Here is a 14,213-nt window from a genome sequence, read left to right as displayed (position 1 = left end):
ATCAGGAAAGATTTAAGCATAAACTGTGAGAGGAGACCTCTCTCAGACAGCTCAATTATAAGATGATCCCTGGTAATAAACCGGGTTTCTCAGATGGCTCAAAGGACACTATCTACAGCCACGCTTAAAATTTTACACCCCAACAATGCAGTTCAGAACAGGTTCCTCATTAGAATTTAATTTTATTTTGCTGAAAGTTACTTGAAATATGGACCCATGTAGTAGCTTGTGTAGTTGAATGCCTACAAAAACAAAAAGGAAAAAAAAAGAAAGAAGAAAGTCATTTGGCATTACCTTTTGTTCCATCGTGCGTTTCATTTTTGTTTTCACTTGTTCTCACAGTTGAGGGTTCACTTCCATCACAGACCTAAGAAAGAAACAATAAATATGCATGCCTATAAAAATCAAATGCATGCTTGTAGAAACTCCTTTGACCTTGTGCAGGATTAAACCACACCCTCCTGCAATACAGGGGTATGCAGAAGTGTTTCAGCAGAAAACTCTTTGCCAAAGTCCAAGGGGTTCTGAAATCCAGGTAATTAAAACAGAAGTCAATTTCTCCTCTTCCTAGAAGGCTAAGTGGGTGAAAGACTTAATTTCCCAGAGCGACAAAGAATAAGAAAATGCAGTCTTTGACCTGAAGCCATAGTTTGCACTGGAAAGGATATGGAAAGGGAATCCGGAGGAGACATTTTGACTGACTTGACATTTTGACTTCACTGACTGACTCCAAACTCCTTCCTCTTGCAAAATCTTAGTCACCTCCCCTACAGAGCAATCTCATCCCTTTTGCAGGGCAGCCTGACATTATTATCTGTGCTTTCAGCTTTGATTTTCAACAGCAAAGCCAGGACACTGTGAAGAGACTTCAAAATGGGAAAGGATTTGAACCATCCTCTCCTTTCTAAAATGCAGACCTACCCAGTCTCAAGATGTGTCAGATTCCATGAACTGGATGACTCCTACTATAGGCAAAAATATTTCAGAACATGCAGAAAATCTATGCCCATATATATGGGTATACATATACCCATATACATTTTTACCCCTGCATTATTTTTACTGTGTTTTTGGCAATGCAAATTAACAATGAATGTTTAGCACTCTAGATTTCTAATTGTACTTTACTCAAGCAATTTATAACTCCATACTTACTGAGAAGAAAAATTCAAGTTTTAAAGATTTCTTCTGCCAGCATGATGTGTATATTCACTTCTTTTTTTCTTTTCTTTTTTTTCTTTAACTCGTGATTCTGAGAGGAGGAAAAAGATAGCACTCCTGCCCCAAAAATTATTACTGTTTAATAAAGCAGCAGAAGCAGACTGGGAAGCTGTCAAGATACCAAAAGCCTAGCTTCTCTTTGGGAATATGGCAGGAAATTTAGGAGCGACATCAACACAGTTGTGTTGATGCAAAACATCAACACTATTGTTTTACCTTTCCTCCTGCTTTCCTCCAGATGAAGGGAGGTTACAGGATTTTTGGAGGCTATTGTTAAACTGGAATGACTTCATACAGCTGCAGATGGCTTCAGTCCTCTTTTGTTACATAAAAAGCTTTCTAACGATGGAAAAGTAACAAATACTGAGACAAGTTACCTAGGGAGGTTGTAAAAGCTACTTCACTTTCTGTGACAGATTAGTTGAATAACCACAAGCAACGATTTCTGAGTAATTATCTTGCTTTGGAGAAAGGAATGCAGCACAGGTTTGAGGGACTACACTTGTTTTACTTTATTTCTGTTAAGGAAACAGGTTTAGAAGGATTTTTTTCCATTATTTCTGAATTTAAGAAATTTTTTAACCTTCTGTGTTACGCTTCTTATATGGCTATAATCATTTGTCTGTTTGCATTTCTTCTCACTGATGTCTTCAATATCAAAACATGCAGTTTAAGAGACACACAAGTCTACTGAACACTGTGACGTAGGATTTTCAAACATTACAGTGTGTAGCTTAAATACAGGAACATGAGTATTTATTGTGCTTTACTGAAATAACATCCTTGAAAGAGAAATTATACTGCTTTAAGCTATATGATATTTTACCTAAATTGCTCTGCTATTAGATTGTGTAATTTTTAGGTAGAGTCAATTACAAAGCAGATCCTGGGAAGCTTTTATGGAGTTAATATCCCTTCTGTAATCACAAGCATGGCAAAAGAATGAAAGCGAAGCTGTGCCTCTGGAACACACATTTGAGCTTACAAACTCCCCCCACTACATTTCACTGCAACTGAGTTTGAAAGGAGCTGATGAAGAAGAAGATGTTGTTGAGGGAAAGAGGAAGTTAAATCTCCTCAAAATTCACGGTGCTTTCCACCACCACTGCATTGAATGGCACCGTCAGCAGTGACAATAAGGGACAGAGCTGAGGTCAGGTAAACTGGCCATGCATATCCATCAGGTTGAAGATCTCAGTGGTCTGTGGGAGCAGGCAGGACATATACCCTTCTCCACAGAAAAGGAATTCTAACCATAGTCTCCATTTCCCTCCTTTCCCTTTCCTACATATGGAGAGGAACTCTGTTCAACATTCCACAAGAGGAGACTGGGACCTTTCAGGACCTGTCAGAGCAACTTCCCATACACACTTTAACAACACACAAAGGCCCTGGGAGTTAGTACGGGGTTTAAGCCCTCAGGTGATAAGCATAAAGACCTAGTCAAAACTGAGGAGGTTAGGTTGATGTCTCTTTTTTTCCTTTTTTTTTTTTTTTTTTTTTTTAAAAAAAAAAAAAAGGAAACGAGCACCAGTAAGTAAGAGCTACTACCACCCAAAGGTAAAAGTGGGCTTTTGGTAGCTCTTTGGGTGACTGTTGTCATGAGTTTTGCATCTACATGAAAGTTAATTCAGATTAATGTCTTGACTATGGACTGGTTGTTTTATTCATCACCTTTAAGCAACACAAGGCCAATATACATACTTCTTTTTACTTACTAAAATCACTTAATGCAATATCAACTCTGGAAGAACACCATTCCTGTAAATTTAGTCAAAAATTCCCTTGGAAATCAGTGAAAAATCTTCTGGAAATATCGCTTTTGTGTGTCATTCTCCTCTCCTCCCACCCCTGCATGTTCCTCTTCTCTCTGCCAGAATCAAACAAAACAACAGACAGGAACTTACTTTTCCCTTTGAGTCATTTTGTAGCCTGAAGATATCTCTGACATCAGGAATCTGGTGCTGTTTGTTTTTTTTCCTCAGTGTTTGTGTGATAGTCTCTACTCGCTTTTCCACTGCTGCTCTCTGGGTTCGGGTCAGTGTGGATAGAAACACCATGCTTTCCTGGGAGTCACCAGAGCTCTCTCCAAACAGATTTGACAGACCTGCCTCCTTCAGCCATTCTTCTTCTAGTTCTCCCTCTGAGCAAGTCAAAGGGAAAAAGGCAAAAAAATTGGCTTTCGAGTACTGCCAAGCACACTGGATGTTAATGACATGATAGAGTTAATACAATCCCAGGGAAACTACTACAGGGATAAGCAATTAAGAATAATTACTTATACTACCATGACTTGGAAAAAAGCTATTGTTTCTGAAGAGCTTCAAAAGATTTAATATATGATATCAAAGCTTTTAAAATAGTTAATCCAATACAGATTGCTATGTGGCAATCTTTATAATAATCTACAGCATTTCTATTAAATCATATACCATTTTATAAATGTACCTAGATATAAATTTGTATGGGGAAGTCTGAAAAACTCTGATCATCACTACCTCATTGATTTTCAGTTCAATATTCAATCTTTTTTGCTCCCTTACTGACATGGTTCTGCCCACTTTTCTTGACACATTAATCCTACAGCCCTCCACTAGCTCAATTTAACGAAGGACAAACTAGGCTACAGGAGTCACCTTAATGCTATTTTTTCATCAATTCTTATGACATGGTCTCCAGCCTGCTGACAGCCCACAAAACAATTTTTGCTTTATTCTTATAGCTGATAAGGTATCCTTTATTGACAGATCACTGCACAAGAAAGATGAGAAAGCTATTGAATACTGTTACTGATGGCAAAACTTCTGGTTCTGAAACCCGTATCTGTCTAATGATATTTTCTTTAAAACTCTAAGTTCTGTCTGTAGCAGCTGAGGTTGTGTTGAATGCCAGCAACCCTCTCAAATGTTCAAGCAACATTTCCATTTATCAGATATCTAAAAATACTCCAAATCTGGCATGTCTACTTCACCACTGACTGGAGTTTCCCACTGTGCCCAGTGCACATTCAAGTGGGCACCTGAATATTAACAGCATTCAGAAAACAGACAACAGATTTTAAGTATGGATTTTGCTATGGCTGGGCAGCCAAACCCTGAACCTCTGACAAAACTTTCAGATTTTATCAGGGCTGGAAAGAAGGGCTACACCCATTCTTCAGAGCAGGTGTGAGCAAGGTATATCTCATCTGTCCCCTGCCTTGCCTTTGTATGGCTGTGATTCAAGCATGCCCCCCCCACCCCTCGGCAGGCCCAGCATCCAGGTGCAGCATCCCACACATTCAGGAGTACTTGTATCCAAGCAAGCTGCTGCACATTAGGCAAGGTGCAGGGCATAGCAACACATGCTTAAGCTTATAACTCAACTGTGCTGACTCACCTGGGCTTCATGCCAGAGTCAGCTGCAGTAACTAAGGGGAAGAAAGCTATGTAAAAAAAAAAAAAAAGGAAATGGGGTGTAGAGCCTAAAGGCACAGCCACACCAGTGAGCTGGGGTAATAGAAGAGGCTCATGCACTGCAGAACAATGGGCTCTGCTTCTCTGGAGAAAGCTTCACAGCTCTGTCAGATGCCCTGCTCCCTGGGCACAAGGGCTGGGAGCCTTGCTGCTTTCTCCAGGGGCCACGTGGTTACACTCTTCAGAGTACTTGTAAATAGCAGTGCCATTTCAAAATGCTTAAGGAGGCAGAAGTGCAAATCCCTTTGAAAGCTCATGGAGCTCATTCTTCTCACTCATGTGGAGGCCATATCAAAATGCAAAATTCACCATTTTAATTTACTGAGACTGTAAGTCTCTTGTAAGAATGGGAGAGAGACAGATACTGCTCTGTTAAAAAGTAATTTTTGAGAGAAGACTGGAATTTGAGAGAAGACTGTTCCTCTTTTGTCAGAGACAAAAAAAAAAAAGAAAATAGAAACTGCCCAACCTCTAAGATCATGACCTAAGGAGTGGCCCATAATTGATGCTTCTGAGAAACAAAATAATACAACTGAACAATCACAACAGTTACAAGCGTAGAAAGTTACTCACTAAACTTAAACTGGTTAATCATTGGCTTGTCTTCTAAAGCGTGGGGTTTCTATCCACAATAGCTACAATAACGAACAACATACACAAAGAGTGAAAGAGTGAGTTAGTTTAACAGTAAACTGCAAATAAAGCTTCAATTGTTGTGATTCGCAAGAACAGGCACCTTTCTGATATTCTGCAAATACCATTCAAAGGAAAATCATCCTTTTACTTATGTCCAATAAAACTCTTTCAGAGCACTGCCTGTTTCTGGTGATATGCATCAGAGGCAACAGAGTTTTCAAAGTGGATATTCATGACCTCTTTTTTATGATTTGTGTTTAGTGGGTGCTATCTCTTGCAATAAGACTTGAAGAGAAATTCCTAAATCAGCAAACTGATGATCATTCACAGCAATGGATTTCGTTACCATCTGGCTCTTTCACTACAAGTGCTACTCCTTCCTCATGGTTATTTCCTCTGGTTTCATGGATGTTTTCAACTTCTTTCCAGTAGTCCTCCATAGATAGTTCATCCAAGGAGTCCTGGGATCCCGAGCGGTCAAACGATGCTCCATCGGGGATCTTCTTGGAATGGTCATGGTTCATTGTATACTGGCCAGATCGACGGCTATAAACAAACCCAAAAGCAATTCTTGGTTAGCATCTTAAGATACAAGATATATTAATATCTGTGAAGGCAACTGCTGATGAATTGTGCCAAAGTATCAAAGCAAACCACTATCAACAAGCAAACCAAGATATCAAAAATTACTTTTAATATCTGGAATATATTTTTAATTTAATATTTCTGCTATATGTATCTTCCAATCCAGAATGACAGAGTCGTCAGTCTTAAAAAGGAAATAATGAATCCAAGGTCTAGTAATCCTGGTTACCAAATCTTTAATTCAACTCACAACAGTCAGTTCCACAAACCTTATGGTACATATCTTCCTATCACCGCTTAAAAAATTTTTCAAAAGTGTTTTTCTGCCTGAGTAAAATCTTATAGCTTAACAGTACAATTACTGTTTCCCTTTGTTATTCTGCCTTTATTTTTTATTAATATTTACTCTGGTATCTATGACCTTGATTACAGCTGGGAAAGGACAATGTAGAATTACTGCAATTACAGTTTGTGAAGTAAACTGGCAAGTCCGAATGTTTAATAAGGGCCACAGAAACTATTTGTTTCCATCTGGCTGCCTCTTTGACTGAAACCTTACCATATTTATAGTTTGGCGTTACTAGTTTCTGATTCACTCCACCAAATGTATATTGCTAAGGCTTCCAAAAGGAATCTTTCATCTTAAGTATAGCTGCAACTAGAAAAAAAGAAACCAATAAGCTGAAACCTCCAGGTCTCATCTTGACCTCATCAAGTCATTGGCAAAAATGACCACTGACCTAGTAGGGAATTCATCTTAAAAAGGGCAAAGGTTTTAATGATATCACTGAAATTACAGGTCACCCTTACAGTCAAATATACCGAATCAAAAGCCACAGACTGATCCAGCGTATAAGTGCATTACATGAGTAGCAACCTGATTTAACTTTGGAGTTGGTTCTACTTATAGTGGAGGTCAGATTGAATGTGATGATCTCCAGCGATCTTTTTCTAAACTAAGTTACTCTACTAGTGTAACTGGTTCTTCCTTGTATTAAATTCTTCCTTGTATTAAAAGATAGTAAGCTCTCAGTATTTCAGGAAGAGCCTCAGAGTCTTTTATGTCTGAATTTATCTCCATATTCTAAAAAAGAAGGCATGGTTTGGGCTTTAATAATAAGTATAACTTATTCCAAGAGAAAAACATATCAAAGATCAAGCATTGTGGATTTATCAGAGTGTAACCGCAGTAAATTAAGTCCTACCATCCCATTTGGCTGACTTGGCGAGTTCATATAGTATTAAAACAAAAGTCTCTCGTCCTTGCATTTTATCTCAGGACAACTGACGCTTGTTAGCTGCTCCTAAGTAAAAAAAGCCATACCTTTCTCTCTGAAGATAAGCCCCTTGTGTGTCCAAGTCACAAATCCTTTCACGCCACACATGCTCGATTCTCTGATAAGAAATCCTGACCATATGGACTTTGCCTCTAAAGGTAAAAAGCCTTACGGAAGGACACTGAGTTTCCACCTGCCCTGCCTCTTTGCTCCAAGTGCAAGTTAATAAATGACAACTAATTACCAAGATAATATGCGCCTTAACACCATTCCTTAACCTGCCTTTACTTGAAAGCCCGGTGGAAAAAAAAAACATAAAGGAGTGTTTAGCTTCTGCATTAATGGCAATAACACCATCATGGTAGTAGTACATGTTACCCAATAAATACAATATCTCTATCTCAGTTCTTTAACCTCTCCTGACAGGTGTGTGCCACGCATGACATGTGCTGCTCGTGAATCCAACACTAATCACTGCAGAAACATGTTCATGGAGACACGGCAGAAGCGTCCCTACCAGGCAACATGAGCACTGAGTGTGGCCAAAGCAGGTCAGACTTCCCAGCCCTTGCCCAGGCCTCCTACCTTCTTCACCTGGAGGTGCTCAGAGCAGACTGAGTCTCTCTCACAGACTCTGGACACTTGAACTGCTGCCTAAGGGAGGTGAGATTTCAGTTTATTGTCACTTAGTTTAACCCTCTGGAGCTGCAAGGCAACTCTTCCGTGGCCTTTTACCTTTGGAACAACCTGCTCTCACTGACCCGCCTCAGCTGAAATTTAACCATCATAGCACACAATGCAAAAAATAAAACTAACAGAGTGGATAAGTTAAAAACATGCACTTTGGGGGATTCTGGCAGGCTGAGCTGGGATACACTGCAGCATGTCATGGGCTCTGCGCCATGCTGAAGGCAGAGCTCCTCTGATCCCTCTTTAGAAGCCAGCTTGTCACCTTCCCCAGACTAAATCCTGTTTCTGAGAAGAGAAGCCTGTGTCCCAAAATTCACAGCTGACACTCACGAAGAGCACTCAAGGCCATTTTCAGGGTCCTGCGAGCATTTGCTGTACATCACAAACACTATATTAACTCTCAGAGACAGCGCCCTGCCCTTCAGTCTCTGGTCACAGGGTCACAGGGCTGCTCTACTCCACCAAAGGTAAGTGGCTTCTCTTGTCAGGCTCCTCCCAGCCTGACCTTTCCATCTGCCATTAACGAACCAATACAGGAACTCTCAACTGTAGGCGGGCAGTAACACCACTTCTTGTCATGAAAGCCCTCAGAGACAGAAGGACATGAATGACCAAAGGATCCTGACAAGAAATATTCACACAAAACCTCCACCACTCTGCTGTGAATCTTCAAATCTCTCCTTCAACGTGTTGTTTTAGGCCCATTCTCAGCTGCCAACCCCAACCCCAGCAGCGTTTGGGCTCCTCAGGAGCCAAGTGACACACCACTCCCGCTCCACTCACAAATTCCTTGATTCCTTGTCTTCTCTCATCAGACTCAGTCAATCCCTATCACCCGTTATGGTTTGGACTGCAAACCCTTTCAAAGCCATCTGCATTTGTCCACAGTCACATTTCATATTTTTGTGGGCTAGGACAGAGAGAGGCTCTGGCTGAGAGAAAACAACTGCTAAAGCTCTAGCTCTCAGAACGCATCAGATCTTATTTCACTTCACTTGGTTCAAGGTTTCTTGCCTTGCATACTCCACCAGAGAAAGACATCAGTGAAACAGTATTTGGTGCATAATCTGCACAGCAGTGGCTCCTGGCATCTTCATCTCTGTCTCTACTATGAACTCCTTCCTGTGCACAAAGAGGCAGAAACAAAACAGACCTTTTGAGGATAATGAGGACAGTCTTGATACCATAGGCTTGGTGTAGATGAGAAAACAAAAATAATTTTAAAAATTCACAGTATATGGAAAAATAGGTTGCCAATTAAGATTTTTATTTTCAGATATCTGTTGACAACAGCAAGAACATGGGGTTTCTGCTGTGACCTTCCACTAAATTCAATCCTTCTCCAAACTTATGCTTAGTAAGCACTAATTGCATATTACACAATAAAAATGCACAGGTGGAAGCACGTTAAGGCCAAGAAGAACAGAGAGGAGCAAGGGAAAAGTGATCACTCTTAGTAATAATATTATAAGGAATCTGGACAAGAGATATATTTTTTAAAATAATTAATCTACATTTATAGATTAATAAAAAATTTTTTGAAGTATTTCAAATGCCTCACGTTACAAGCTTTAAAGTTTTGTAAAAGACTGCTATCCAAAAAACTATCAGTAGGAAATAAATACAGCTCATTACAAAAAAAAAGAAGCTATTACTGCAGTTGCAGAAAACAGGTTATTTCTCCAGTACATTGTTATCAAGCATCCACTTTGTCTATTTAAAATGTGACAACAGCTGCTTTTCACAAGTATCTCAAAGGAGATCTCTTTTCTTCATACAGAAAACGTAGGGTACTGCTAACATACACAGTCACTTGAAGTAATTTTCAAGCATTTCAGATTACTAAACAGTAAGTTTACTCACCAGCAGTTTCTTTCCCTCCGGAAAACTCATACTTCCATTAAGGTCTTCACTTATAACACTCTCAAACTCTATTAAAATCTATTCCCAATCATTAGTAAATAGTTTACTCTTCAAATAGCTTTAGAGGGAGTAGTGCAACACTCTCACTTGCAAATGACACAGTTAGTTCTAACCTCTCATACTCAGACACATGCCCTTCACAGCCAATGAGACTTTTGCCTATTTATCTCAGTACAAAACTGAGCCCCCAGGTATAAAATTCATTCTTCAGTATAGTTATTGCAGTTTCTCACCAGACTTAATCTTCTTGTCCCACCCACCAGACATGCATTTATGTATTAGAAACATCAAGGATGTGACAAGAAACACTCCAGCTCTTCCAGAGCGGGGCCATTAAAAACAATTCTTGTAATGAACACCATTCATTACATTTACAAGGAAAGAAACCAGATTTGGGTTATTTCTCTAAGTACTGATTTGCTTCATACTGTGTCAAGCAATTAAGGGAGAAGAACTGTGTGAAAATGTTTTCTTCAGCATTTACTTTTGTGACCAACTGTGTCCCCTCTCAGCCTCTAAGTAAATATGACTCTTTACATTAATCACTATTTTACACCGTAACAAAAATGCTGGTTTTTTCAGGCTCTGTTAACCCGATTTTGATTTCAACAACAGTCGTTTTATAATAGTTCAGTTGTCTTTATTCCTAATCTTCTTTCCTGTGAAGTCTAAATCTCCCTGTCTGTTTCAGTGCCTTTTTAGCAGTTCATAACTGATATTTGTCCTGTGTAAACTACAACAGTTAGAGATTAATCAGTTAGTAAAGTGCACTTCCACTCTCATTTCAGATTAATTGTAGAAAGCTAATTTTGCCCTTACTTCCATTTTTCTCACTTAAGAATTAAGGACCATGTTGTGTTCTAAAACAATGAGTGATGAGAAAAAAATATAATATTTGTCATTTTTGTAGTGCTAGGTAATAATTTTGGACCTTTCTACAGCACTATACAAACATTGTAATTGTATATTATAATTATAGTGTAATTTTATGGTATTCTTATATACTATACATGTGGGTATGCATATAGATAAAGAAATACTAAATGCAAGAGCATTTATGGTCACAAAAACTAAGGAATATAAATACACTGTTGAGTCAAACATAAAAGATTAACACTGCTGAAAGAGATGTGCAGTTCCTCTAGCAGGATGATTGCGGAAGAGCACATCGACTCTAGGAAAGGACAAAGTCCAGCTATTAAATACTGTACGAGCCAAAGCAAAAAGACACCAGTTTCTAAAATCTGTTATCTTCTTCTTTTAAAACAAATGCAACAATGGATGAAACGCAAGTGAAACGGAGGAGTGACAAACACCTTTTCAGCCTACAATTTAGGAATTTCTGTACAGGGTCCTTTTTTCTACCCACTTTTGGCAAATCTTGGAATTCAAAATTCAGGCCTGGATCTTTCCTGAATAAAAACTTACACACCTATAAAAAGTGTCATAAGTGCAACAAGGGAAGAGACCATCTGCTTAATTACTGGGTCTGTCTTCAATTCAGATTAAACTCTTTGGTGCTAAACAAATATGGTCCTTTTTCCACAGCTGCCAAACAAAATGTATGTGGGTTTTAAACATTGTCTTTAATTCAATGTTCTACAAGACTAAGAGTTCTCCAAACATTTGCATCAGCTGATTTCCAACACTGAGAACAGTACAGAAAATGCATTGCATCAGCAAGTGTGCTGGGTTTGGGGTAGAGTTAATTTTCTTCACAGTGGCTAGTATGAGGCTGTGTTCTGGATTTGTGCTGAACACAGGACTGAGAATATAGAAATGGTTCTGTTACTGATACTTTGTTATTTTTATTTTGTTATGGCCTTTTCTGCTTTTCATATTGCTACAGTGATGAGGATGGGTGGATGGGAAGTTGGAAGGAGACACAGCCAGGACAGCCAACTCCAACTGATCCATGGAATATCCATGATACATGGAATATTCCATACCATGAAATCATGTTCAGTATATAAAGAGGGGAAAGAAGCAAAAAGTGGGAGATGTTTGGAGTGATAGTGTTTTTCTTCCCAAACCCTTCCCAACCATTACATGTGATGGAGCTCTGCTCTCCTGGAGATGGCTGAACACCTGCTTGTTCATGGGAAGCAGTGAATTAATTTCTTGTTTTGCTTTGCTTGCATGCACAGCTTTTTCTTTCCCCATTGAACTGTCTTAATCTCAACCCATGAGTTTTCTAGCCTTTACCCTTCTAATTCTCTCTCCCATGATCCTGGTGGGGAGTGGTTGTGTGATAATACTTGTTTGCTGGCTGGGGTTAAACCACAACATTAAGTGAGATAATTACTTGTCAAACTGAACTATTACACATCGTTAAGCTGTACATTGAAAATATAATGTTTGGCCTTAGAGGCTTCTTTAAATCCTAGCCATTAACCATTGCTATTGGAATTCCAGTACAGTCAATGTCTTGAGCACTGCTGCCCCTTCGGATGCACTCTACAGTTCTCCAATAAACTAGCACTTTACTTCCAGAGTTATATAAAATGACAGAAATACATCTGACTATAGCTGCACTACAGCAGCAACTTCTGAAATGCGTATGCAAAGGGAGTCATTGGTCCCAAAGCTAGTCTAAGTTTGGTCATTTACATAAAAGCAATGAGCAGTATTATTGCAGCCATACCTCAGGTGATACTGAGGCTCATTGATTCTGGGCACGATACCAACATGTGGTTAGATGTGTTAATCTCATAAACAAGACTGTGAGAAGAGGGAAAAAAGGGGTGAGTACTTGGCTCAGGGAGGTGAAGCATGTTGTTCAAGCTCATGGTGTAAATCAGTGACAGAAACAAGAATAATACTCAGATCTCTGCAGTCTTTCACCACTGGACCACTGAGTGTTAAAGATTGAGATCTGACCCCATAGCATACTGCAAGGCAGATAAAAGGAAGCTCTGCTGTTGAGGGTTTGTGATAGGCTCCAGCACTGTGGCCATAGAGTAGCACTCTCAAAGCAGAATTGTCTTGCTGACATAGGAGTTACAAATACAGTAATCTGTGTAAGTAATTTTAAGTTTGTACAAAGGCTAGCTAGATTGAAACAACAAAAAAATGCCTATGAGTACAGTGGCTCATTTGGAAAACTATTTACCAAGCAATCGCATCGAGATGTTGTGATCTCAAATATAAATACAGGACCTCCTAAGTCCTTTTAAATCAAAACAACTAAAGAGATAAGAAGAGGGAAACAGTGTGGTCTCCTGTCCCACTTCTCATCCTGAATGCTGACCTACAAGAACTGTGGGAATAAGTAAAGCTACGAAACCCAAAGCTCCCCCTATCCCTCCCCTTCTTTCAAGAAGCCAACCAGCACTGCAAGGTGCAAAAACTTCTTAACTGAATTAATCAAGAAAGCTCTAATCTAACGGGTACAGCAGTTGCCTGGCTTCAGCTTTCCATTCCTGGCTGGGACACTGGCATGGGAAGCAATTGCCAGACCTTCCTATAGCCATGGTGTCTACCAGAAGGGCATCCTGATTTTTCACGGTTTGTAGGCAAAGCTGCATCCCAAAGATAATGCAAGGCCTTGATTCTAAGGCTGTGTTAAATCAGGAATTTTTATTACCAAATCACTTATAGTAATGGTTTCAACCTGATGTTTGAGAAATTTTTGTCACACCACCCCTTCACACAATATCCAGGATTTTGCAGTGAAGTTTTGAGCATTTTTCAAAGTCTTCTGTTAAAAAAAAAAAAAAAATCAAATTGGAATTGATATGCCCATCAAAGCAGGTTGTCTTAAAATAACTGAATTTTGCATAAAGCCACAGAGTAGTGACTCTACCTAAATGAAGATAAATTAATTTTTTTAAATGGAAACATCTTCAACTTTTTACAAGGCTTAACATATTAAAAAGATTCTTTCTATTTCACTGATAGTTAAATCCTCCCATCAAACAAAAGCCAGTATCACAACCTTTCATAAGCAGCACGTAATCCTTGAGCAACACGAAGATACAAGTCTGGACATTTGGTATCCAGAACAATGCAAAAATATTTCTCACTCCTTTTAAAATGCTTCATAACTTTCAGAAGGCATTAGAGAACCTTCAGTGTGGGCTTGTATTGCTGCTCTTCATTCTAGCTCCTAAAACTTGTCACTCATTGCAACAACTGAACTCTCTGTTTTCTACCTTTTGTGTCATTTACTCCTTCCATGAGTGACTGCAAACCCTCCTGCAACTCATACAGGACATGTAAAGGTAACAGTAAAGATGTAACAGAATTTCCAGTATTTTTGGTGAACTGACACTTAGCACTCCTTCTCTCCATAATTAAATCGTTTTATTTTGGCTACTCTGTGACCTTATGGAACATTCTGAACATAAACTGCAATCAAACTTGCCCAAATCCCCATTAAGCTCCAACAAAAAGCCAGAGAAGTAGAAACTGAGGCAAAGTTCTG

The 14,213-nt window shown here is 39.2% G+C and overlaps 1 protein-coding gene across 3 annotated transcripts in view; it reads right to left on the bottom strand.

The window, feature by feature from the left end:
* The window catches only part of ARHGAP18 (Rho GTPase activating protein 18), a 95,675-nt gene that overhangs the window by 32,011 nt on the left and 49,451 nt on the right, over window positions 1–14,213 (bottom strand). For 2 of the 3 annotated variants that reach the window (XM_051792178.1, XM_051792177.1), the window contains exons 2-4: window positions 5,659–5,858; window positions 3,129–3,364; window positions 295–367 (exon numbers count right to left, since the gene is read on the bottom strand). In XM_051792178.1, the coding sequence (XP_051648138.1) occupies window positions 295–367; window positions 3,129–3,364; window positions 5,659–5,858 (509 nt within the window). Of the gene's footprint in view, window positions 1–294; window positions 368–3,128; window positions 3,365–5,658; window positions 5,859–7,221; window positions 7,343–14,213 lie in introns of those variants that run through there. The other variant, XM_051792176.1, reaches the window with a different exon arrangement.

Source organism: Manacus candei, unplaced genomic scaffold (genome assembly GCF_025592945.1).
Source record: "Manacus candei isolate 608988 ecotype Guabito, Panama unplaced genomic scaffold, ASM2559294v1 h1tg000034l, whole genome shotgun sequence".
Lineage (NCBI taxonomy): Eukaryota > Metazoa > Chordata > Aves > Passeriformes > Pipridae > Manacus > Manacus candei.
This window is presented reverse-complemented; position numbering and strand designations above follow the sequence as displayed.